This window comes from Pseudochaenichthys georgianus, chromosome 4, assembly GCF_902827115.2.
Source record: "Pseudochaenichthys georgianus chromosome 4, fPseGeo1.2, whole genome shotgun sequence".
Taxonomy (NCBI): Eukaryota; Metazoa; Chordata; class Actinopteri; order Perciformes; family Channichthyidae; genus Pseudochaenichthys; species Pseudochaenichthys georgianus.
Genome location: NC_047506.1, coordinates 27252983 through 27278303, shown reverse-complemented (window position 1 = coordinate 27278303; position 25321 = coordinate 27252983). Strand labels below are relative to the sequence as shown.

Here is a 25321-nt window from a genome sequence, read left to right as displayed (position 1 = left end):
GAATGATGTGAAATATAATCAACACTTAAATCGCCTCAAGCCCCCGACCCCCATGCCCCAGACTTTAGTTACATCTGGAGTAAATTCACAAGCTACCCTGCAGTAAGCAAAGTCATTCAAACTCGCTGCACCTTTACCTGCTTTGATAACACTCTAATGCATCAATAATAATCAAAACATGTAATATATATTATTCTGAAATAGACCAACCTGCATAATGAATACTTTTGGTATTTTAAGTATATGTTGATGCTTATACTTTTGTACTTTTACTTGAGTAACATTTTAAATGCAGAACTTTGACTTGTATCTGAGTTTTCCTACACTCTGGTACTTCTACGTTTATTACAAGTTCTACAAGTACTTCTCCCACCTCTGGATGTTATTACATTTATCACAAACATGACTCACTGAATCACCTACAATTAGCACCATCAAATCAGCAGCAGTCAACTGAGAAGATGTCACTGTAGCAACTCAAGCTGTCACATAACTTCCAAAATAATTGTATATTAAATGTAATTGCCCCGCCTTGGTAAATGTTACCTGTACTTTGGTTTGCTTATATGCTTAAATGTGTTAATAGTTGTTTCAGAGTTCAGGTAAAAAAAGTTGGAGGTATCCATGCTAATCTTTAACTGGCATAATGTTTTGTTATTTAAGTAATTTTTATGAGATGTACATTTTAAATTCTACAAGTTTCTCTTATGTTCAAGTGTCAGGTCATATACTACTTCCTAGACCTTTTGTTCTGTGTGTGTATTTCGGGACTATGTGTGTAATTGTAATAACACCAGTGAAACACTGAATTTCCCCTCAGCGATATAATAAAATGTGATCATAATCATTTTTCCACACGGCTCTAAACTCTCTACCATCCCTCTCACCTCTCCTCCTAATGTCAGTATTTGTATATACGTTTGTCTCTAAGTTTGATTATGTATGTGCATATAAGAGGGTGTATAGGAGTTTATGTATGTGTGTATATATACGTATATGTACCTATATATATGTATTAGATATATATATGTGTATTCCTCTGGATTGTGAGGAACAGCATTTCTCCTGTCTGTATCTCATACACAGAAGATTGAAAATAAAGTTGACTTTGATCATCTTAAATAATATATTTTTTTAGAACAGATCCCACTAAAATATCACTGTTTAAATCATAACAATGTAGAAACTACACCAATCGTGAGTGAATTATGTCCCAGCCCCATGCTGATTATGGATTGTACAGAGTAATGCTATTGAAGAGGCCTAAATGTATAAAAGACTCACAGATAAAACACACTCACAACTGCAAGTTTGAGTTCAGTACATTTAATTGTTAATTAATTCATTGCACATTTGCTCAAGTGCAGAGTCATACTCAATGTAAAGCTTTAAAAAATACAATCTCAGTCATCTCTGACGGGACGTGAGTGCTTCCATGTAGATTAAAAAAAAAAAAAAAATACAGTATATGACGGATAAACCTTCTCTTTAGAGTCATGTTCTTTGATAAACCTGTAAAGTAAACACTGAGAAACCAGGCAGCATAACTGGTCAACGTCAAATATATTTTCATTCATAGTTAGGTAGTGTAACTTTCGACAAAATACATGTGCATTTCTCTTTTTCTGTGTAAACACCACTGTCTATTTTTTTTTTTTTTGTAAAGTGTGACATACTGTATATTACCCTTTAGAGGCGAGCCTTCACATTAACTGTAGCATGAATAACCACCTTTCTCTTGGCACCTGAATTATCCTCAACATCACCCTTGAGACAGCAGCAGCACGTTATGCTCCACATCACAGACAATCTTCCGTTTTAGAAATAGCTCAACAGTTTTACAATACTTAACATTTTTTCCTCAAATTAAAAAAATAGTTTGGATCATCGACTGTACACAATACCAAAAACAATGTGCTTTTCCCCATATAGTGTATAGTACTGAGTTCATATGCCCTCCAAGACTGTAGTAACAGTGTGCTCATCTCCCTTTTTCTCTTGAGCGGGGGTTGTAATCACAGAATGCATCAAGGAGGCCTCTCCCCGTGAAACTTTCGGTGTCTGTACCTGCTGTTCTTTTCCTTGGCCACGTTGACACAGGCGTTGTGCTTGTTGCTCTGCAAGTGATTCCAGTACTTGATGAGTTCATTGGGGTGGAACTGATGGGACGTAATCAGGTGGCTGTACTTACAACTGGAGTAAGACACCCGCCAATGGTTGAAGAGGAACTCGTTGGGAGGAGGGGCCGGGTCGATGCGCAGCTTGGCCAGGCAGATCCCCACGTAAACGTCCTCCAGGTGCAGCCTTCGTATGCTCAGGGACGCCTGGTAGATCAGATCGGCCATGTCCCCTGAGAACACATACCCGGTGCCCGAGCAGAATATCGGATAACGCTCGCTTGGGTACAGCTCGGGCGGCATGTACCACTTGCTGTCCTTGTTTCGGTTTGGTGCATAGCCCCTCATCAGGTAGCCCGTGAAGTACCTCTGTTTGGGAGGCAGCTCGGGCTTAAGCAACTTTTGGATGAGATACTCGGTATTGACAAACATGTCGCTGTCTGTCTTCATCACGTAGGAGGCGTGTGGGCAATAGGTGGCCACCCAGTTCATGCCCATCAGCGTTTTGATGGTCAGGTTGTAGTAAGTGTCCTGATAGTCCTGTTGGATGATGTCGTGGTGAACAAGGCTCTCTTCCTCTATGCTGCTCTGCAGGTAGGTGTCTGAGCTCTTTCCAGTGCCGAGCAGGAAAAGACGGACAAACCCTAAGCCCATTGAGTTGCTCTCATTCCCCCATGTCTGACGGATGGCATTACGGGCATCGGCCTGTCCGGGTTCTGCAGCGATCAGGACGATGATGAAGGGCGTCCTGTCCCTGCACTTGAAAGGCTCGTTCAGGATGTAGCGGAAGGGCTGAGCACTGAGCCTCCCTCCCACACCCATCTCCTTCTGTAAACTGTTGTTGGTGCTCATGGAGTCCCCAAGTCCCATTACCCCCATCCTGGAACTCCCCTCCGCCTCCTGCTGCTGCCTCCCCCGCAGCCCCATCTGCCTGCTGAGAGCTGAGGTTGAGAAGAGTCTTTGGTGCCACATACCCCGTGTCCCTCCACAGGCTCCGCAGGGAGCTGCTCTGGTTGGCTTCGCCTTTGGGGCTGCGGAAGCCCCTGACAGTGTAGGCCAGCGGGTTTTCCCGGGGCCCACTGCGTCCCGGAAGCCAATCCTGATGGCTGAAAAATAAGAAAAGGGTGAAGAGTAGAGCCAGCGAGAGGAGGCCGGCCACATGGGTCCTGAAGAGCGACCGCTTGACGGTCCAGGTCATCTTGATGGGACAGCAGTGCCGCCGTCTCCACTGCATGGTGCAGATCGGGGTCGCAGGATGCTGCTGCTGCTGCTGCTGCTGGAGAATGGGCGGCGGCGGCAGTCACTCACAGTCACCTCAAACATGTGGTTGCCAACTATCAGAGGGTTATCTGAGCTGGCAGATGGGTTGGAGTGAGCCTCCTGGTGGAGTCAGGGGAACGTTTGAGCCCCCCAGTGCAGCTTGCAGCAGGGTTAAAAGAGCTCCTAATGGAGCAAGGAAAGCAATGTTTCTCTGGCCATGAAGGCTTCTCCCTGGCTCTTCTTTGGAACTGTAGACAAACACAAGGTCATGCCCGATGTCTCGTCTCCTTCAGGATATGATAAGGGTAACCTCCTCTGTGTTTGCTGTCTCTAATCTGAAAAGAGAAAAAAGGAACAGATACAAATGTTGGCATCGGTCTGAAATAAACCTCAAATTGCTGGCACTGAGCCACATGTCAATGCCTGATTGTAGATGTGTTATTTATTATACTTGCGGGGAGAGCCGAGCCTATTTCTTAATCATTTTATTTATGGTTTGTTTTGACAGAGACATTCTGAATGAATGTCTTCCAGTTGCAAAAGCCCCAATTAGAGCTTTTCTGTGAATGCAGCAGCCACTATGGTGAATGGCTCTTTTGATAAGCTGACTTTACATTTTGAAAGGGAGAAGCTGAATCAATATGACAGCTTTGTTCGTAGCATCTTTGATTGGACGGTAACGTGAAACACAGCAGGCTCTGGGGATGTGATGGGAAAAATATATATGAGATTTAGAAAATACTGTTGCCAGCAGAGCAGTGGTAGAAGGGAAGATTACTGCTATAAATGTTACCTTGCATACAGTGCACCTGTATGGTGGAAAATAGGCTGCCACCTAATGTGTGCGTTATTGCTATCATACAGCATAACACACGTTCTTTGCACCATTCTCACAGTAAATACAACATACTAAATGAGCATATTATGCTAGTACTTTTTTACAGTGAGTGAAAACAAGAGAATGTCTTAGATAAACACATCAAAGACTCTAAAAACAGTGAAGAATAGAAAATACAATTCCTCCTCGAACACTTCCTATTTTTAAATCCCGACTAAAAACGCACCTATTTGCCGCTGCTTTTAATTGAGCTGCCCATACTAGTGTTGTCACGATACCAACATTTTGGTTTCGATACCGATACCAAGTCAAGAATTGCGATTCTGATTGTTTTTCGATACTTTTCTTTTATTATTTTCATGATCAATACAATTGTAGTTTATCTAAGTGTTTTCTTACAACACGGTCTCTTCTTTATACTTGAGTTTATGTGATTTCTTTATGTGACAAAATGTACATTGCAGATGTTAGCCACATTGGTAAGTTAGATAAAAAGATAGCCATATTAGACAGTTATCATTGCCATTAATTGCCTCGTCAAACTACGAAAACGTTCGTTTGTCACAAAATAAATTACACTTGTTTGACTTAGATTTGAGGGCATTGTCTTGAGCATGATGTAATTATGTTATCTATCACATTCGCTAACCTGTCAGTCTTTAAATTCTTTAAACAGCTCTGGATGCCGGTCGGCGAGGTGCTTAGCCAAGTCTGATGTGTTGGCTCCATTGGTTTGCAGGGATCTAAAACTTCTTACAGACAGGCCTCGTGGTGTCCGTAGGCTTGCCCTCACTGTCAGAGATATAGCTCAAATACTTCCAAATTTCGCTTCTGGCGTCTTTTTTGTCAACAAGCCGAGGCGCAGCGGCAGTTGCACTCCCACTTTCAGCCATGCTTCTCGTTTTCTCACATGCTCTGGCAGCTAGCGCATGCACGAGAGAGGGGAGGCACTTAGAGCATGCTTGAGAGGGGAGGGACTGCAGGTACGGCTGCAGTGCAGGGAGTGGAAGCAGAGCGCTGAACACACACGGCTCTTATTAAGGCCCAATCCCAAACCACTCCCTCGACCCTACCCCTCCGTGATGGAGTGAACTCCGTCTGTAGCCACACTCGCAGCTCAACGAGGCTCCCTCCTGTCAGATGGAGGGAGTAAATACAGCAGCAAGCTTTGGGACGGCCTCCCCCCTCTCTCCGGCAGAAACAGGAAATGACGTAACTGTATGTAACAACGGTTTCAAATCAGCATCTCTTAGACAAAAAGTTTAAATGAATAACTCAAATAAAACTCCAAACATCTTTCATTGTGTTTCAAAGCTCTTTTAGTTTTAAACCTGATGTTTATAAGCTTCTTAGTTTTTGCAACGGTCTGTAAATATACACAACTTTATAATAAAATGCACACATTTACCTTTTTCTAGACTAAACACAGGTATGATCCTAAGTTAAAAACATATGAGGTTATTATGAGGTTGTTAACATCGCAATTTATCAGTGGATGTTTGCTGAAACTACTTGTAAACAGCGTGTTTCCTGACGGACACACACAGCGTGACTCCGGTCAGGTAGAGACCGGTCTCAAGTCAGCACCGCTGCAGACTCGCTGTTTGAGGGATTGATAGCCCATTCCCCCTCCACACTCGTTGCTTTGGAACAGCCCTCAATATGGCGGACCCTCCGCGTGAACGCGCAAACGGAGGGGTAGGGTGTAGGGGGCGGTTTGGGAATGGGCCTCAAACAGCGCTCACTTGAGTACTTTTCCCCGTCTTTCTTAAAGTACCGATACTAATGAAACGGAGGAATCGTAACGTTTTTAACGGCAGGGTATCGCGGTACCTTTCAAGTATCGGTACACCGTGCAACACTAGCCCATACTCACACTACAGTATGCCTTTTTAGTCATGTATTCTGTACCTGCTGTGTTTATTTATTTATTTTTATTTCATTACCTTTGCTTATTATGCCTGTTTTTAAATGCCTTTTTAATAATGTATTTATGCTGTATTTGTTCTTAAATGTCTTTGGCTTTTAATCTGTAAAGCACTTTGAAACGCCACGTGCTGAAAAGTGCTATATAAATAAAATTGCCTTGCCTTCATGGAAACTATGAGTCTGGTGCTGAGCATGGGGAGACAGTGCCTCTTGCATGTCATTATTCAGCTTAATGCCTGGGGCAGAAGTATAAATTGCAGGTTTGCTCAACGTGTTGCCGGATAACGCTACACTGAGCCACCCGTGTCATCAGCCCCCCACCGGGCGTCGACAGCTAGGGGAGGAGATGCATCTGTCAAAATGAGATTTTCAGGGTCCGGCAGGCAGTGGTGCCAGAGCCTCAGCCAGCCTCTGGCGATGACAGCCTTCATCTGCCATTCAACTTCCACCTTCGGCTTATCAATGCTGACTACCGTCTAGATGAGACCACCCAGGCTGCTCGACCCTCTACCACAGGCGTAAATAAAAGATGTACACACAGAAACATGCAACGCTGAAAAAATGTGACGTGAATGATGTCAGGGAGTTGTGCGCCAGGGGAAGCACAAAGGCGAGCAATCGGTTTGCACAAGCAAAAAATGTACTGTGCATCGCAAATAATCATATGTGCACCAAATACTGCATGCATAATATTTTTTTGTGTTCACAGACACACTAACACAATGCAGATCAGACTTAATGATGTACACAAGCCTACTGCACACACAAGTCACTCTTGTGTCTATAGACCCACACAAAAGATACATGTGCTCCTCAAACATAATTATATCCACACTAGAAACATACATCATTATTGCTGTGCATGAGAACACACACGCACGCCAGGAAAAAAAGAAAATGCCAGCAGTATCTTGCACTTGATTTTTATATAGCAGCATTGCAAGTCTGAAAAATCCTTTCTTTCTCAGTTTGTTAATTTACTGATTGCCTGTGTTTGCGTTTTTGTTTATTTGTTTGCTTGCACTTTAATAAATTGCATCTACTGAACAACAAAGCATTATTTTTGTGCAAATGCTACATGCCGACTCGGTGTGAGGCAGATTTTCCAAACTTCCCATTTTCATTTCCTGCTATGTTTGCTCATTCATCATGACAACTGGCAAGGAACACGATAACCTTTTCAGGAAACTGTGCCTACCCAGCGCAAGCAATTACAGGAGAATGAGAGGGGCCAGGGCCGGCTTTGTTTTAAAGGTTAACATACTTTACATCGAAGCATATCCAGCGCTTGAGAGATTTCTCCCGTCAACTAAATTAACATCTAGTTACGTGAGCTCTGATGAAGTGTGCACACACAGAGGGGCACATATACACATGCACACAAAGTTAAACACACACGACGGACGTCCGTACCCACCCACACACTCACATAGAGAAGAGCATGAATGGTGGAGTGTATTATTTTGTTTTTGTTTTTCGCTTTCTACAAAAATGCCAATTTCACTGAGAGACCAGACATCCATTTTTACTTTTTAGCAGTTCCACTTAATCTGCCAATGCCTCTCCTCATTAATTCATTTTCCTGCCTCCCATCAATGTCACTTTTATGCAAGCCAATTAGTTACACTAGCACTAATTAAAGCCCCAGTGATTCTGCAGCGGTCAATAATCAGAACGAAGGCTGCGGGAGTGACATGCTAGGCATATATTATAGTGTTGTCTCTGTCACCACATCAGCTTTAACACTAGAACCGCCAATCGGGTCAATTTGACCCAGAGCTGTTTTTTATTGTATGTAACTTTTTTTCAATAACATATTAAAGTCTCCCAGTCCGTGACTTTTCCTGAAAGTGTGTTATGTAACACCCTATGTTGTTAGAATTTGTCAATATGAAGTCAGATTGAAGAAATCGCCAAAAAAAATTGCCATTTATACCTATTTCCGCCAAGCGGGTCATATTGACCCCACCCCTTTTCGCGCTATTGATTTTGCATGTAAACAAACATGACGTGTTGCTATAGCAACGCCTTTTGTCTACTGCGGTTCCTTATAGATTGAGAGATAGATTGAGAGAGAGAGAGAAATAGATAGATAGATTGATAGCAACAGTCTGTAGTGAAGGAGCGTGCTCCCGCTGACGGGAGACTGCTCGCGCTGCGCTCCGCAGCAAACAGCTGTTTGCTTTACACCCAACAATGACAACCACCTCACGAAACACTATGTTGTACCGTTAATAAACGAAACAATTTAACAAAATTGCTTGTCAAAATACCAATACCATTTTTCTTTTTAAAGCAATACTTTTACCTTGAAAATCAATGCATTCTAATGCTGGGTCAATTTGACCCAGGTGGCGGTTTTAGGCATAAGAAATCTCTGGCGGTTCTAGTGTTAAAGCTAGAGGAAGAAAACAAGGAGGGTGGGGGGGACTGTGAGGTATAAATGCAATTTTCCACACTTTGATTTCTTTGTCTCCACGCCCATTTTAACAACCTAGCTTGTTTTTGCCTCCACATTGTGTGTAATGAATGCAAAATGAGCATGGCTGATGTTGAAGGGGATACTTGACCTTCATTTAGTAAAGCGGTGCACAGTGACACATTTTCCTCAAGACAAATACAGCTACCATTTGGGAGCCGTGTAGACTGGCCGCTCTCTGGCCTAAGGGGTTAAATTCTGCTTTATTGAAATAGGCATGACTGATTATGTGGCTGACTGAGGTTTCTTGCATTGAAGAATAACTTTAATACAACCACTATATTTATGATTCATTTGAATGTTTAACACTGTATACCTAAAACCACCAACGGGTAAAATGTACCCACTATTAGAATGCATTGATTTTCAAGGTACAATGTTCTTTTATTTATCATACTAGAACACAGGGTTAAGAGTGAGTTTTGATCGCACAGTGATGAAACCTATACCAATAGAATCTGTGGACTCTCAGCTTTTCATATGTGTATACTTCATGCCGATTGCATGAAGTATAAAAGATCGCTACCGTGAGTTATGTGCAAAGTGTCTCTCTATCTATCTATTTATAACTATCGATCTATCTATAACTATATATCTCTCTCTATCCCTCTATCTATCTCTCTATAGAGAACTGCAGTGACGCGTCCTAAAACCCGGAAGTAAGTTAGCATTTTTACCATGTCCGGTTCCTTCGATAAAAAGCAATGCAATTTCTCCATAGGATTTTGAAAAATAGCTCCAAATAAGGTCTGTGTTTGACACAAATTGAAGAGACAGATCACGTTTTGTTCTACGACATTAAATACATCAGCAGTGACTGAAAAACGATGGTTGTTAACAAGTGGCTGAATAGGACTACAGAAGTTGTCCAGGCCGTTTAACGTCATTACACCGAACACGTAAACACTACCGCTAAGTTTGTTTTCCCTGTTCTGCTTGAAAGCAAGTACCTGCCTCCTGCAAACTGTTCAAACAAACACTTCAACTTGTACCATTTACAATCTGTATGTTTGAATATGGATCTTAAGTTGGCATGACGTTGAAGCAGCGACCCTGCTGTAGTTCCTTTATAGCATAACGTTAGCATTTTGCTTCTTGCGATAGATTTATGCTTCAAAAATTATAAAAGTAGGATAGACATGTGGAGATTATCCGGCTGAACAAAACGTGATCCGTCTCTTAAATGTGTGTCAACCACAGACCTTATTTCGATCTATTTTCCAAAATCCTATGGAGAAATTGCATTGCGTTTTTGACGAAGGAACCGGAAGGAGTTTACATCCGGGTTTTAGAACGCGTCACCACAGTAAACAACAGGCGTTGCTATAGCAACACGTCATGTTTATGTTTTCGTGCAAGATCAATAGCGCAAAGATCAGTGCATTTTCTATAAGGTAAATATTAGGGGTGTAACGGTTCACAAACATTTCGGTTCGGTACGTACCTCGGTTTTTAGGTCACGGTTCGGTTCGGTACGTTTTCGGTACAGCAGAAAATTATCACAAAACATAACATATTTTATTTATTATTAAACTGTGAATAATGTATTCACTCAAATAAATACAAAATATAATAAAACAAACATTAAGGTGCAGCATTTCGATTAACTGAAATAATCTGTATTTGAACTTTACTGTACTAGTAGGCCTACTCACAAAACATAAACTATTAGTTTTGGGTTTTTAATTATTATTAAACTGTGAATATTCACTCAAATAAATATAAAATATAATAAAATAAACATTAAGGTGCAGCTTTTCGATTAACTGAAATCATCTGTATTTGAACTGTACTACCTAAGCAGCCAGTTTGACATTAGGACTTGCTTGTCATTGTATTTTCATGTTTTTTTAAAGAAAAATGTACTTGTCCACATTGCTTGCCGAAAGGGCAGATCTGCTGGCACTAGCAACGTCTCCTGCTGTGGAGAACACCCTCTCGCTAGGGACAGAGGTAGCAGATACAGCCAGGTAGCGCTTTGCTAACATGGCAACATAAGGATATTTGCCTTTTGTAATAGCTTTGGCTCGGTCTGATGTTTTTGCGAGTGGTGGAGGCTTAAATGCTAGCGGGAGTTGGGTTTGCACTTCAGTCTTTTGGTACCGGTGATATTCACGTTCAGGTGATGCCTTTTCAAATGAGTGTGCAAGCTTGATGTATTGCCAGCCGCGTAACCAATTATAGTTGAACAATGCCGACAAACAGCTTTGGTTCGGTCCACCTGTCTTTGTCCGTCATCCTTGTATGTAACTGCGAAACCAAAATGTTTCCAAACCGGAGACTTCAATGATGCTGGAGGATTTTCGAGCTCAACTTTATCTGCGTTCGCCATTTCGACAGTTCCTCAAATCACTGACTACATTTTAACGCATCCCTCTGACCAGCTCGTCCAATGAAATGACTTGTTTGCTCTATGACGCGTTGAACACAATGGGAGCAAATTACTCTGAATGCTGCGACGCAGCACCTGAGATTACTTCCAAGAAGTTGTTCACGTTCTCAATTTTTTACGTTTAACGTTATATTCGTTCGGTACACTTCGGTACACACGTGTACCGAACCGAAGGGCCCGTACCGAATAATTTCGGTACGGGTACGTGTACCGTTACACCCCTAGTAAATATTACCTTATAGAAGGTATAAGGGTCCGCCACATTAAGTGCTGTTACAAACCAACGAGTGTGGAGTGGTGTGGAGGGGGAGTGGGTTATCAAGCCCTCAAATAGCGAGTCTTCATCTGTGCTGACTGGAGACCATGGATGTATAATAAGAACTGGATACAGCATGGGAGGCGGGGCCTCATTCATTCCTATGAGAGTTGCTCATTAGCGCCGATTAGCGCATGATGATAAAATGGCCCAACTTTTGAGAGAGTGAAACGTCACAGATTACCCGGCATGCCTGAGAAGTACTCGTATGTGCGCTCATAGCCAGAGATGGGGTCGTTACTAAAAAAATGTAATATATTACATATTACTACTCCGTTACCGACAAAAGTAATATTATTACACCAAACTCTGCTCATAGCGCATGCGCAACTTTAACCAAAATGCTCGTTCACATCAAGCCCCCAGGAAGTGCGCCGGACTCAGATGAAAATATTCGTGGTGGCCAAACGGCGGTACTACACTTCCGTTTGGTTGCCAGGCCCGGAAACACTTTTTCCCATTGACTTACATGGGGAAAGAGTGGTCTGTAAATCGTTGGATAGTTTTTGTTAAACTAAATAAACTACCCAGTATGAACACTTGTATAGCCCTTATTAAAAACATTCGTTCCTCAAGTTGTAATAATGTGCTAATAACGTTATTCTGAGAGTTATTTCCCTCTGCATTATGAACGCGCATCTAACCCGCGGGACCGCACCGCCCGGCACGTTCATGTTACGTGTCCCGACCAATCAGAGCACACTGTGCTCACAGGGAGGGTGGGGAGCTACAACGAGCCGTCAAAGGCAGAGAGTGAAATTCAGAGATGCTGTTTGAGAAACCAATGTGAGTTGCGTTTATCTTTACCCATGGATGCACAATAAGAACGGACCGATATCGTCTTACTGCCATCCCACGGAGCTGTAATAATGGATATATTGCACATGTTTGCTGTAATTCATTATCATACTACATGGGCTGTATGATTAAATCTTGTACTGTAAATGTTGTATTAAATAAAGTTAATATTACTTATTATAAGTATATATATATATATATATATATACACACATATACAGTGCAATCATTCTTTCATGCTAAATGAAGCTCTGTTGCTTGGATATCACTAGATCCTGTTACAGCGTAATATAAGTACATAACGATTGATGTGTACATTAGCATAATTACTAGCTAGCCGCTAGCTGCTAACTGCCGCCTCGTTAATATCAAATCCATCATAATAACAAATCATTACCATGCTGTCATTAACGTGCAGTGCTGTTACGTGTACGCAAATTAACGTGCTTGATGTGAACGAACATTTTGGTTAAAGTTGCGCATGCGCTATGAGCGCACATACGGGTACTTCTCAGGCATGCCGGGTAATCTGTGACGTTTCGCTCTCTCAAAAGTTGGGCCATTTTATCATCATGCGCCAATGAGCAACTCTCATAGGAATGAATGAGGCCCCGCCTCCCACGCTGTATCCAGTTCTTATTATACATCCATGCTTCCAGCTCGGCGGCAGCAGGTCCCGCCTCGGCTCCGCCTCTTTGCCCTTATTTGGAGCAGGCTGGAGTTGAACTCTGACGTCACTGTCGAGCCGTTAGTGGCCGACTCCGCCTACTAAGGGATTCTCGGCAACTCTGCAGAATCCTATGGGTGACGTCACGGACCCTACGTCCATTTATACAGTCTATGGTTCACATCAAGCACGTCAATTTGCGTACACGTAACAGCACAGCGCGTTCATGACAGCATGGTAATGGATTGTTATTATGATTGATTTGATATTAAGGAGGCGGCAGTTAGCAGCTAGCGGCTAGCTATTAATTATGCTAATGTAACATCAATCGTTATGTACTATTACACTGTAACAGGATCTAGTGATATCCAAGCAACAGCTTCATTTAGCATGAAAGAATGATTGCACTGTATATATATATACAGTGTATATATATATTATATATATATACAGTGCAATAATAAGCTACAGGGACGTCGGTAATATTAACTTTATTTAATACAACATTTACGGTACAAGATTTAATCATACAGCCAATGTAGTATAATATTTTACAAATGATGAATTACAGCAAACATGTGCAATATATCCATTATTACAGCTCCGTGGGCAGTAAGGCGATATGGGTCCGTTCTTATTGTTCATACATCTCTCAACATCCATATGAAACACAACTGTAATCAGATGTTCTTTTTCTTTATGGATATTTTACAAATCACTCCCCTTTCAAACTGAATTATTTTTGTACTGCCATATAGTATTTCATAACTGTTTTTCCTTTATTCTTTTGTTTTTTTTATAACGATAATAATCATATGAAGGTGTGCCGCGGAAATAATCTTTTTAATCATTTGTGACCAAACCGTTTGAGACCCACTGAGATAACTTAGACTAAAGTTAACTATCTAAACACTTAGAGAGTCCTTTAGCTCACCTGAGCCTCTCAGTCTGACAGGAGAGGACTCTCCTCCAGCTTGTTGTGGAACAAACAGCTCCTTATGTCCGTTAGTGCAGCTAGCTAACCAGATGCTAACAACACGGTCCCTGCTGGCACCGGTCTCGGTCTCTCTCTCTCTCTCTCTCTCTTTCTCTTGAATGACACAAGCACACTTTTATTTCCATGAAACTCTCTGATTGGTCTGGTGTCTTGCCTCTGTTGCATTCACTGAACACGGGAAATTACAGTCCTGCCATCCTCTCTAGTGTCATGATGAGGTTCACGTAAAGCACGGTTAATGTATTATATTATTGAGGTAGAATTGTCCGGGGCTACAGAAAAAAACATTCAGGGCAGGCCAGGCGACGCCACTGGCGAGCACACACACTACAAAGATGTAAAATATTATTTTACCAACAATGTGGAATTTATTGGCTACATATTACACAGATTATACACAGCGGGAGCAGCAATAACCATCAAATAATAATTCAGACAGGGGCGCTCCGCACCGCCTGCCTGCCGCTAGGGGGTGCTGCAGCGCCCTCAGCACCCCCCTTCCCGCTCCCATGGAGGGATTTGTGTTTTTTTTTTAAACACTCGTTATCATCATGTCAGGTTTTTGGTGGATTTAATCAAGTCTTGGATTGCATATGAATGTCCTCTTGCTATTTTCAGTTGATAAATACTTGTGTAAAGTTTGTGAAGGCAGGAGGAAAGCTTCCACGATCACCGTCTCCTCTCCGTTCCTCCAAACCCCGCCCCCCTGAAAATAATGAGTGACAGGCTGATAGTGACCCGATAGAAACTTTATTATTCACGTAATCACTGATTGAGATATGATTAAGCTAACTTAATCTCATACATTCATGGGATTTATGTAACAGTAAGACAGAGAATGTAAGTGTGCACCCACATGCACTATTTTTGTTTTTATAATGCTGTTGTAAATACTCCTGTTGTCTGCTGTGTTCAGACTTAAGCCATGTGTGTGATGCCACATTCAGGACATGCAGTGTCCTTTCTTTAACAGAAGACTGTTGCTAGAAGCTGCAGATAGACTGCAGAAGTATTCGGTTTTTGTTGTATTCGCTAGACCTATACAATTGATTTATTATGGTTTATAATTTAATGTCAAGACGAAGAAGAAGATGGCTGAACTATTCAGTGTCAATCCTGTGGAGATGGAGGTTATACATCTCCAAAATAATGTTCAGCTTGAGTCTCAGCAAAACTCACAACATTTCTGGAGCTTTGTATAGACCCAGAAAACTATAAGAACATTCACCGAGCAGCACTGCAAATGTCTGCTTTATTTGGTTCTGTTCTACATACCTTTGTGAAGCAGCTTTTTCTGACATGAAATCTAAATACAGAACAAGACTGACGAACATTTAAATTACTATTAGAGTGAACCTAAGTGGGGTACACTGCAGCATACACCTCTATGGTGCAGGGGCGGTTCTAGGGGGGCCAGTGCCCCCCTAACACTGACCTCTGACCCCCCTTTGGCCCCCCTAACAATGAAAAGTTTTCTTTTTGTTTTTTTTAAATGTATATTTTCTGGTACTCGGTTTGCCAAAAACCGCAGGATTTTGTTGCTGTAATGTGAGATTGTGCAGACACCCTTATGTAAAGTAGAGATGTAACTGTTCATTGCCTTTATTTTTATATAAATATGGTGTGAGTGCAAACATTGCACTATAACTTAAGCTGAAGCTAACAGTAATAACTATAAGTGTACTGAAACAAATACCAATAACTGTATGGCATTGTTTTCTTATGCGCAATTACTTCATACTGTCTAGTTCTCTTTTTCGTCCTGCATTTATTGTGCCCCCCTCAGAAAATAACTGGCCCCCCAGTCAAATTGGTCTAGAACCGCCACTGCTATGGTGGACTCCATGCAGTGCCAGTCATCTCACTAACTGTAAAAAAGAGTGAATGCACTTATTTTACACATGCATGTGCCATAAGATGCTTGTAAGGTGGAGATTAAGGACATTGATGTGAATTTTCAGTGAAGTACTTGTGGGCCATAATAATATTTGAGAAATTGTCATTTTCTCTGACCTTAATGTGAAGTTAAGATTTTTGATAAGCTTTGGGTAGTGCAATTTCACACGTGTACAAAAGTATAGCTTAATTCAACTGATGAGGGCTTTGTGAATAAATGTAAGTGATGTGATGCAAGTAGCTCTTGGCCACTTTCATTTTTTCAAAGTAGCTCTCAGATGAAGAAAGGTTGGAGACCCCTGGTCTAAGGTGCTCCCATATGACACCGTTTCCTTATTTTCCTAACTGTGTCTGTGCACAAAGCAATAGTTGTGTCGGACACACACAGAACAGAGCTGAGCAGAGCACAAACACACACACCTCATGTGCCTTAGTGTCCGGACATCTCCTTCATAAAACGAGTAATAGGTGGATTAATCGGGCAGTTCGACGTATGTAGAGGTGTGTGTGGTTAAAACGTAGCAGCCTGCGGTCGCTCTTTAGCTGTTCTAATGAAAGTAAACACAGTGAAGGCGTTGCGTAAAAGGCACAGCTAACTTTTAAAACCATCGCTTATTTTTAACCAACTACTCCCAACTGTTTATTTATTACTTTGAGCTGTTCTTAACCGTTATTCAATTACATTTAGTCACATATTTCCAAATGTTTATTAATTAACTTAACCCTAAAATTCCCAACAGTTTAGCCGCTACTCTACATTAAGCTAACTATTCCAACTGTTTTTTCCTTACGTGCATTTACTGTAGCAACCTTTCCTGAACAGTTCTATTACTTTTAGCTAACTATTTCCATGGTTTATCAATTAGTTCTGGGTAACTTCACTAAACCTTTTATCCATTACTTTTAGCTAACTATTCTCAACCATTTAAATGTGCTACTTTTAGCTAACTATTCCAGTTGTTTAACCATAAGGCTACTTCAAGCAAACTATTCCAATTGTTTATCAATTACTTTTAGCTCACCTTTCCTATATGTTCAACCATACAGTATGGCTACACTTATGCGTTGGTGCGTTTGTGAACATGAATAGTATACTAAAATAGGGGATAAAGGACCGACAACGCCACCTGGGGGATGGCACCACAGGATATAGACACAAAAAGACAATTCAGGACACAGGTTCGTTAACTAAGGGGCAGAGACGTGTTTCAAAGTAAAGTCATTTTAATTTAAATGTAATCAAAAGAAAAAGGAAACTTAGGAAATGTTGCTGTAAGATAAAATCATGGGTTATAAACACAATAACTATTCAGTTTAAACATTATCTTTATTAAATGTTACAAATATTTAACTAAAATGCAACATTAAAAGTCTATACAAGAACAGCAAATCAAAACTAAGGTGGGCTGAGGCCAGTTAATGGGGTGGCAGGCTACTTCACGTGACACTAGGGTGCAACCAAATACTCACCAGGTGCAGTCACAGCAAACCACACACAGCAAACAGGCCACTCACGCGTGCTCTTCACCACAACAAACAGTGAGGGTGACTAGCCCCCCCAATGACCGGCACTCAGCTTTACTAAAATAAAAACAAACTGAAACAAGGTTAAAAAAGGATCCCAGTTGGTAATGACAAACAGGTAAAGTATAAGCGTATGACAAATGCAAAACTAATCAAAATACGAAATCAAGCAAAACTTATACAAAAACAGCACTAAGTCAATGAGAATAAAACAAAACAGCGGCAGGTGAACCTATAAGCAATAGTTAAATAAATATTACAAATGGCTCTCCATGTGGCATCCAAACAATTCAGGTTCTGCCCTACTCACCACAGGAAGAGGTTTTAGCTAGTGATGTTCAGTGTTGGGCAAGTTACTTCCAAAATGTAATATATTACATATTACTTATTACTCTCTTTTGAAAGTAATAAGTTACATTACAAAATTACTGTCTCTGAAATGTAATGAGTTACACTACTTTAGTTACTTTTTAGTTACTTTCACCAAAATAACCGCAAAAGAATGGCTAGGTATTTTAAATGCTGAAATGTAGTTTAGTGCAGCTCATTATACATCCAGTGAAGGGCAATGTGGTATAGCATAACAACTGTGTAGGCCCTTAAGGCTACTGACAACTTGTATTAAGTAAGTAAACACTAACAGGACACGGAATGGGCTCTGTAGTGTGTTTAGCATGTGGCCGTGTGCAGGCCCGGCTCCAGAACAAAATGACTCAGGGTGCCTCTGAGGTTACAGGGGGCGCAGCAGTAGTAGGTTTACATGAGCAATAGTGGCCGGCAACAGCAATGAGAAATAGCATTGATGGTCCCAATGAACAGATTATGGCATTTGTTATGTTTTGAAACCAAGCAAGTGAGAACATTTCAAGTGAGTTAAAAGTGCAATCCTGAAATATTTCATATAGTCCAAAATGGACTATGACAAAGAAAAGCACAAAAGCTTCAAAGCTGTAGCCTACTGATAAAACAAATGAGAACATATTGTAAATCAAGGCAAATATTATTTGAACCAGCTCATGGTTTGAAATGGCAAACATTGAAAAGCAAAAGTATTATTAAAACCATGTAGCCTACTAAACATCACCTTGGTCCCATCATATACTCTGGGAAGAGAACATTTACTGTGCTTGAGAACTGGTATCACATCATCAGGTTGACTTTGTGACCTGGAGATCATTTCAGCTGCAACATCAGCTCGTTGATAAGCTTGGGATATGAGATCTTTTTGTAGCCATTCGTGGTGAAGGCATCTGTGCTATTGTGTGCATTATTTTTGACCCAACATTTCTACAGGCATGGCAGAATATGGCACTATTTTCACATATTCTAGCCATTGTCTATTTGTATACCACGAGCTGCAAAATGACCGCCTAACCCCACTGTACAGGCGGGTACTTGTTTAGATCTACCTGGGCAGGCTCTGTTTTGCCGTGGTATCCTGGCTGGCACCTGCGGGCCGCAGAGGGGCGGCGGTGTTTCGAGCGATGAAGAGTGCTGCTCCGGGGTTGAGGGCGGCGAGTCAGGCGGGAGTAAGCTAGTGTCCACAGCGGAGGGTAACGTGATGTTCCCATCTGACCTGTTGCTACGGTCTGCAGTAGATGCAGTGTTGCTGGCGTTTAGTGATGGTTGCTTTAACCATTTTCGTATAAATGATTATCCACAAATGTGTGTCACTGCTGTGGAAGCACTTTGGAAATGATGCACGCGCAGCGGAGCAGGTCACGCGCACCTGACACAATTTGTTGTTGGTATTTTTCGCTCCGTTCTCTTTTTTGAATATTCAACTGCCCCGAAGATCCCGGCGCGAAGCCTGAAGAGTAAACACCAGGTTTACTAATCTACCCGCACAATTTGTCTGGTGTCGGAATGTCTCGCTATGTTAGTACATTGTTACAAAACAAAACACCATTTAATTTCGGGTTAAAATGTGTTGTAACTGCGTTACTGAGCATTGTAACGGGTAATATATTACCCACATTTCATTAGTAATGCGTTACATTACTTCGTTACAGCAAAAAGTAATATATTACTGTAACTCCGTTACTTTTGTAACGCGTTACACCCAACACTGGTGATGTTACATATTGCGCCGAGGCTTCGGAGCGTGTGTCGAGTAATCCCCGAAGCTTTTTGTGAAGCATGTATCGAGGCTTGTATCGTTTTGGGCCAGTGACGTCATCGATGACAAACGAAGCCTCGCTGCCTGTCGATACCGGTCGATACCACGTGACTGCTTCACGAAGCGATTCAGATCGGTTGAACTGTTGAACCACAACGCTCATAATACCCATGGATGTATAATAAGAACCATATTACCCCTCCTGTACCCGGGTCAAGAGAGCTCAGACCCTCACTTATATAGTCGGAACATGTCATAAGTAGGCTATAAATAGATACAAGCATAAATAAATGTAGGAATAAAAACATCAATAAATACAGGAATAAATATGTTGCAGTGTTTTCAGGGAGATTTAGTGTGTGTGCTGTGTCTCAGCTGGAAAGCAGTTGACTCACGACCGCAGGGTCCCTGGTTCGACGACTGAACAATACGTCTTTGTTGTTGTTTATAAAAGCTACAGCTAAATGAGATAATGTAGTTCATAAATGTATTGTTTGATATGGTTTAGCCTTTCTCAAGCTACAACATGGTTAAGTTTATGAAGGAATGCAAATCCCTCTTTGCAATGTTTACCAGCCTCCTTAGGCTTTTCAATCACAATCATTCAACTGGAATACATACAATATTGTTAGCATGAAAATATGATTTAATGTTCGTTGTTTAGAGTTATTCTAACGCTTTACTCAATGGGAACTCGGTATGAGATAGAGCACACTGTTGAGATGTCCAATCTGCCTGTTTTACACACTTTGACCAGCAGGGGGTTGTGTTCAAATGAAGCCCATGATGAAGCCTCATGAGATGAACCCTTTTGCGAACCAATTGGCTGGAAAGCTTCAAAGCTTCATAAGGCTTCATCTCGCCATCACTAGTTTTAGCACCTTGCTGAGCTTCAGTAATCTGCAAGGAAGCAGCAAGTAATACAATACTAGAAGAAATGAGACAACGTATCCTACATTTTAGTATTGCAGCCTACCTGTACCACAAACCATGAAAGGAGAGCCAAGGGGAAGAACATAGGGAACCAGGTGCCTTTTATACCCTGCTCTAATGAGGGGAGTGTTTGGGGGAGGAGTCAGGCCCTGAGCTGCCTTCAGGAGCACTACTCACTACACTTAGCTAACAATTCCATTTGTTTATCAATTACTTTTAGCCAAGCATTAAGGTCAGTGTTTCTCAAACCTTTGCATACCAAGGACCACTTAACCAATAGAAAAACACTCGCGGACCACCTAACTCCACAAATATCCAAAATCACATCGTTTTTCTAGAACAGATTACAAATGGCCTGAAAATGGTACAAACAAGTGGCAACATGTGTGATGAAGGTGTTGCGCTGGGCTATGTCATGCAATATAATTGAAACTTAAGCTTACTCCATTGCGGAGATATTCCCGCGAGAGTGCGGAAAACTTAAATGTATTTATTTATTTCAAATGTGAAATGTTACCAATATACTCACGGACCACTAGGGGGCGCTCACGGACCACCAGTGGTCCGCGGACCACACTTTGAGAAGCACTGATTTAGGTCTATCCAGCTAACTATACCCAACAGCATCTACCGGAACTGTCATTACACTAAATGTCAACTCTTATCACTTGCTGATTAGTTTTCAAACACTCTAAATAGGTCTCAATAAAAGTTCAGCTGTTACAGCTTACACAATTTATTTATTTTGGCAATAAGTCAAGCTTCGCGACAATCTTAACACATCTACTGGCAACTACAAAATACCCACATACCCCTGGCTGGATGATACTGGTATGAGAGGTATGCAACAAATAAATGTATACATCCAAGTACGATATAAACCATTTAGCAATATACTTATTTATTAAACATCTTTAATTTGCATCACTTTTAAATAAAGTTTGATTGACCTGATGCTTTGAGAATGTAGTTTGGTCGGCTAGGATAGGGAGGGTGCGTTCTCAATAGTATTTCAGACATAGCAGATGAGTGACGCTGGATGGCCAGCTGTGGGTTTTCTTTTTTGCCATGCATCACTAGAGACTGGTCAGATCTGGACCAGGCCACTGGAGCGGTGGTCACAAAGTATGAACATAAAATCCTTAAAGGGTCAGTTCACGGAAATGACAAAAGAAACTAAACATTGCTGCCTTCTCCACTTAATCTCGATATCGAGATGTGCCAAGTGTTTATGTGGCTCCGGTCTGACAATCTCTGTCTCCACCTCAAAGCAATAGAGTTACTTTGTTTTGATAGTAGTTCCAGTGAAACATGTTCCTTTTTAGATCTTCTGTATTATCAAAATAATAGGAGCTTTCTTTCTCTAAAGACATTTTGCTGTTGATTATATTTAAAGCTGAGACAACGAGTCGCTACATTTTCAAACAACTTATTAATTCATTAGTTAAGGTTAGGATAAGATAAAGTAATTTGTATAGCATAAATGCCAAGCAAAATTGTTTTCATGTAATGGGACAAAAACTGAATACCTTTTGGTTGCTGACTGTGGACAATAAAAAGCTGTTTTAAGATATCAACTAAACAGTTTTATGAAACTGTCCTTGCCAGTATTGAACACTTATTCCTCCATATTTCTTTTAGACCAAACACGGCTAATTATAAACAATAAAATAAGCATTATTTGACACTGTACCGTATTTTACATGCAACTTTTCCATGTAAGCTTAACCAGAAAGAGCAACACTAAGGCAATTGTTTTTCATTCTTTGCTGACCCTTTAACACACAAGTCAAAGCAATCAAATATAGATGTAATGGATAACATTTAAATTCATTTGTCCTTTAAAAAGGGCAGTAACAAAGTTGAGCAGCCTCTTAAAAGTAAACTAAAAAATACAAGAGCCCGGGAAATAAAGCTTTGGCAGCTCTGAGCTTGTAGCTGTAGTACATATTATATGACAGTGATTTTCTTCCAATCAGTGAGAGTAAAATCCAAACACTCACTGTGCTGCTGCCAACTTCCTAAGCAGAATTGTAGTTTTACTTCGTTAATAAAGCCACGCCATATAGTCCTTACTCCGAGTCTTGTCGGGATGTCCGTTCAGCAAAAAATTATAAGGTGGTTTGAAAATTAGACCCTATTAAAGTTTCATAGTCTGGGCAGAGTGAATACCCAGATGGTGAGCTTAGCTGCTGGGTTTTATTTTTGTATGTCCATCTCAGCACTTAGGATGCAAAGGCTTTCAGTGCCAAATACTTTGGGCAGCTGGACGTGATGAAGTGGATAAAAAGCCCTGTTAATTGAACTGGATCAATTGGATCTCCCTGGCCAAGGAGGAGTTTCCTAAACTTAAACCTTTGTAAAGGAATACAGTATGGACTACTGACCCCTTTTTGATGTCAGTGATTGTCCCTTCAGGAATCTCTGATCTGCTCTGGGCAATGATAAATGAAAGCTATAGTCAACATTCACCCTTAGCGGGTAAAGTTATATTTTAAAAAACTATTATTGCTTCATGTGTCAGCAATACACCTGCCCAAGGGGGGACCACTTACTGTCATTGCAACATTTAAGGAAGCCTCTTGGGGTCAAAAAAGTGCCTTATGGTAAGGAGATGTTTGGACATGGTGGAAAGGCATCGATGGATTCATGTATTGATTGATGGGTGAATGGATACTCGTCAAGGAGACTGGCAAGGGTGTATGGCTGGATGTACTGGAGAGGAGGGTGGGGAAGGCTAAATGAATAATGAGGATGTGGAGGACTGATGAGACGTGCAATGTTGCGTACCTTTTCCTCCTCATGCTGCTGCGGCTGCTGACAGGGCTGCGGTCGGCTGACGGAGTGTGTGAACCCCGGTGCCTTCACCCGCCATCACCGCCTCCTTGGATTGGGTACAGCGTGGACTTCAATGCCTCTCCTCGTCCAGCTCCCTCTCTTCTAATCACAGTGACACCTTGGATGTGTTACGTCCCTGCTAGTCCTCATCCCCACAGGCAACAAACCTGCAGGCTTTTAGTTCTCCTCCTGCTGCGGCGACTCCTCTCCCCTGTCTCCTGCTCCTTGTGTCCGTCACAGATTCCCTCTACCTCAGTACTTAATATGTTATTTTGGTTTACCCACTGTTGTTTCCTGGTCTCATTCTAGTGTATCTCACTCACAGGATAGGTTATTAAATGTAAACATGTAAGAGTAAAGCACCACAGCATCCACGCATTCCCAAGCCCTAAGGAGGAGAGAGCAGCGGAAGCCGAGCAGCGGGAGTGCGGCTGGTCCTTCACGATGCTCGGCAGGCTGATGTACAGTATCAGCGCAGTGAAAACAATGGAGAAAAATGCAAACAAAAATATCCTCTCTCACATGTGAGTCCAATAAAGCTACAGAGAAAACATGTTCCTCATGTACTCAAGGTAAAAACAAAAACAACTAGTAATTTACTTTAACCCCCCTGCTTGGGTTTTTGCCAGTCCGCTGCTTTGTGTGGTTTTTCCAGATTATTGAACCTGGTCGTATTTCCTAGCCGGGCAAGGGAGCTGCTGGCCCGGGCAGGCAGGCTGTCAGACACCGCTCTACTCTGACAGAACTCTACCACGTCACTGCAATATTAGGGGAGCATCTCACGTGACCCTGTTAGACGCTCATGCTGCGTTCAAGGGGTGTGGGTGAAGCTTACACTCTCCAAAAAGAAACACAATCACGGACACACTAACAAACACATTATAAATACTATACTGATATCCTATTATATTCTTGTTTAAAGCTAGGAATATAGGAGCAATTTAGTCAAACATTTAATAAGATCTTGAGACATCAAATTAATGGACTTGAAGATTTTGAAGATACTCAGTAAACATTTGATAAATACAATTGTGTTTTTTATATATTTTCAATTTCAATTATTTTTCATTGTTTACTATATTTTGTGGGAAAAAAATAAATTCCCTCTTTTTTCGCTTTCAAATTTGTATGCAAAAAAAACAAAACTTACCTTGCATAGGTCTTAAAAGGGAGTAAAAAAGCCATAAGAAAGAGTGTTACATCAGCAGATGGTTTTGGTATGAAATGTTTAAAAGCAATTTGTTGTGTTGTGTTTACATACTTCTTGCCACTTCTTTTAATGTATTCAATAGAAAAATGTATGCCCAAGTTGATGTCTTATTTAGGACATGCATACATTCCTCTGTTACTACTTAAAAGGAAATTATAAAGCCTCATTGTGCAGAGTGTCTCTACTCTTGGTCCATAAAACAAACCATCGATACAATTATTATGGATCCATCACAATATCTGCAAATAGCATACTTTTATTATTGATTTGTGATGAAAAGGAGCATCAAGATATTGTAGATGGGTCGGTCGCTCATCCCTAACATCCTATTGCAGATTAGTGATTACACATAATATTGTCAGAATTCAGCAGAGTAGTGTAGCTATGAGGATCTCTTCTAGAAATAGAAAATAAGACAATTTCAAAGCAGTGTGTGGCACCTGAGAGCTAATATGAATGAACTAATTATTCCCATATTTCCCTTATTTACGTGAATGCAGCATCTCTCTCTCCTCTCCCTCTCCTCCCAAGCCAGCCACCCTGCTCCCCCTCTGTGGGCGGAATAAAGAGGATTTAACTCCATAAGAGCATGGTGGCCAGTGGTTGTCTGATAACAGCTGGATTTGCTACCATTGTGCTCTTTGTTTAACCCTGCCTGGCTGCAATGTTTCTCACATGGACAGGACCATTTTAAAGCACATTGTTGCCCTGTTTGTTACATTAGTAATGCATCATTATGCACACATTCATACCAACTATATATAGCATGCTTTTCATATCTAGAATGATTGCAAAAAACAAACACTCCAGGTCCTTGACAGTTCTGACTCTCTACCTCGTCTTCAGCATAATGAGGAATCTATTACCTGTCTCATTAAGGACTTAAAGACAATGCGAACCCTTCATCAGCCTCCAGTCATGTTCACACGCAACTCCAGAGACCGCAGTGTTTCTCGATAAGCAATGAAAGCAGCTTGTCTCTTTCCTTCTCTCAGAAGAATTGGAGCA

The 25321-nt window shown here is 41.3% G+C and overlaps 1 protein-coding gene across 1 annotated transcript; it reads right to left on the bottom strand.

The window, feature by feature from the left end:
- Positions 1–1310: 1310 nt before the first annotated feature.
- b3galt2 (UDP-Gal:betaGlcNAc beta 1,3-galactosyltransferase, polypeptide 2) lies at positions 1311–23820 on the bottom strand. The gene is given in 3 exon segments (XM_034080601.1): positions 1311–3011; positions 3013–3712; positions 23056–23820. Coding segments are annotated over 2 exon segments (1323 nt in total). The 5' UTR covers positions 3352–3712; positions 23056–23820; the 3' UTR covers positions 1311–2027.
- Between the last annotated feature and the right edge of the window lie 1501 nt (positions 23821–25321).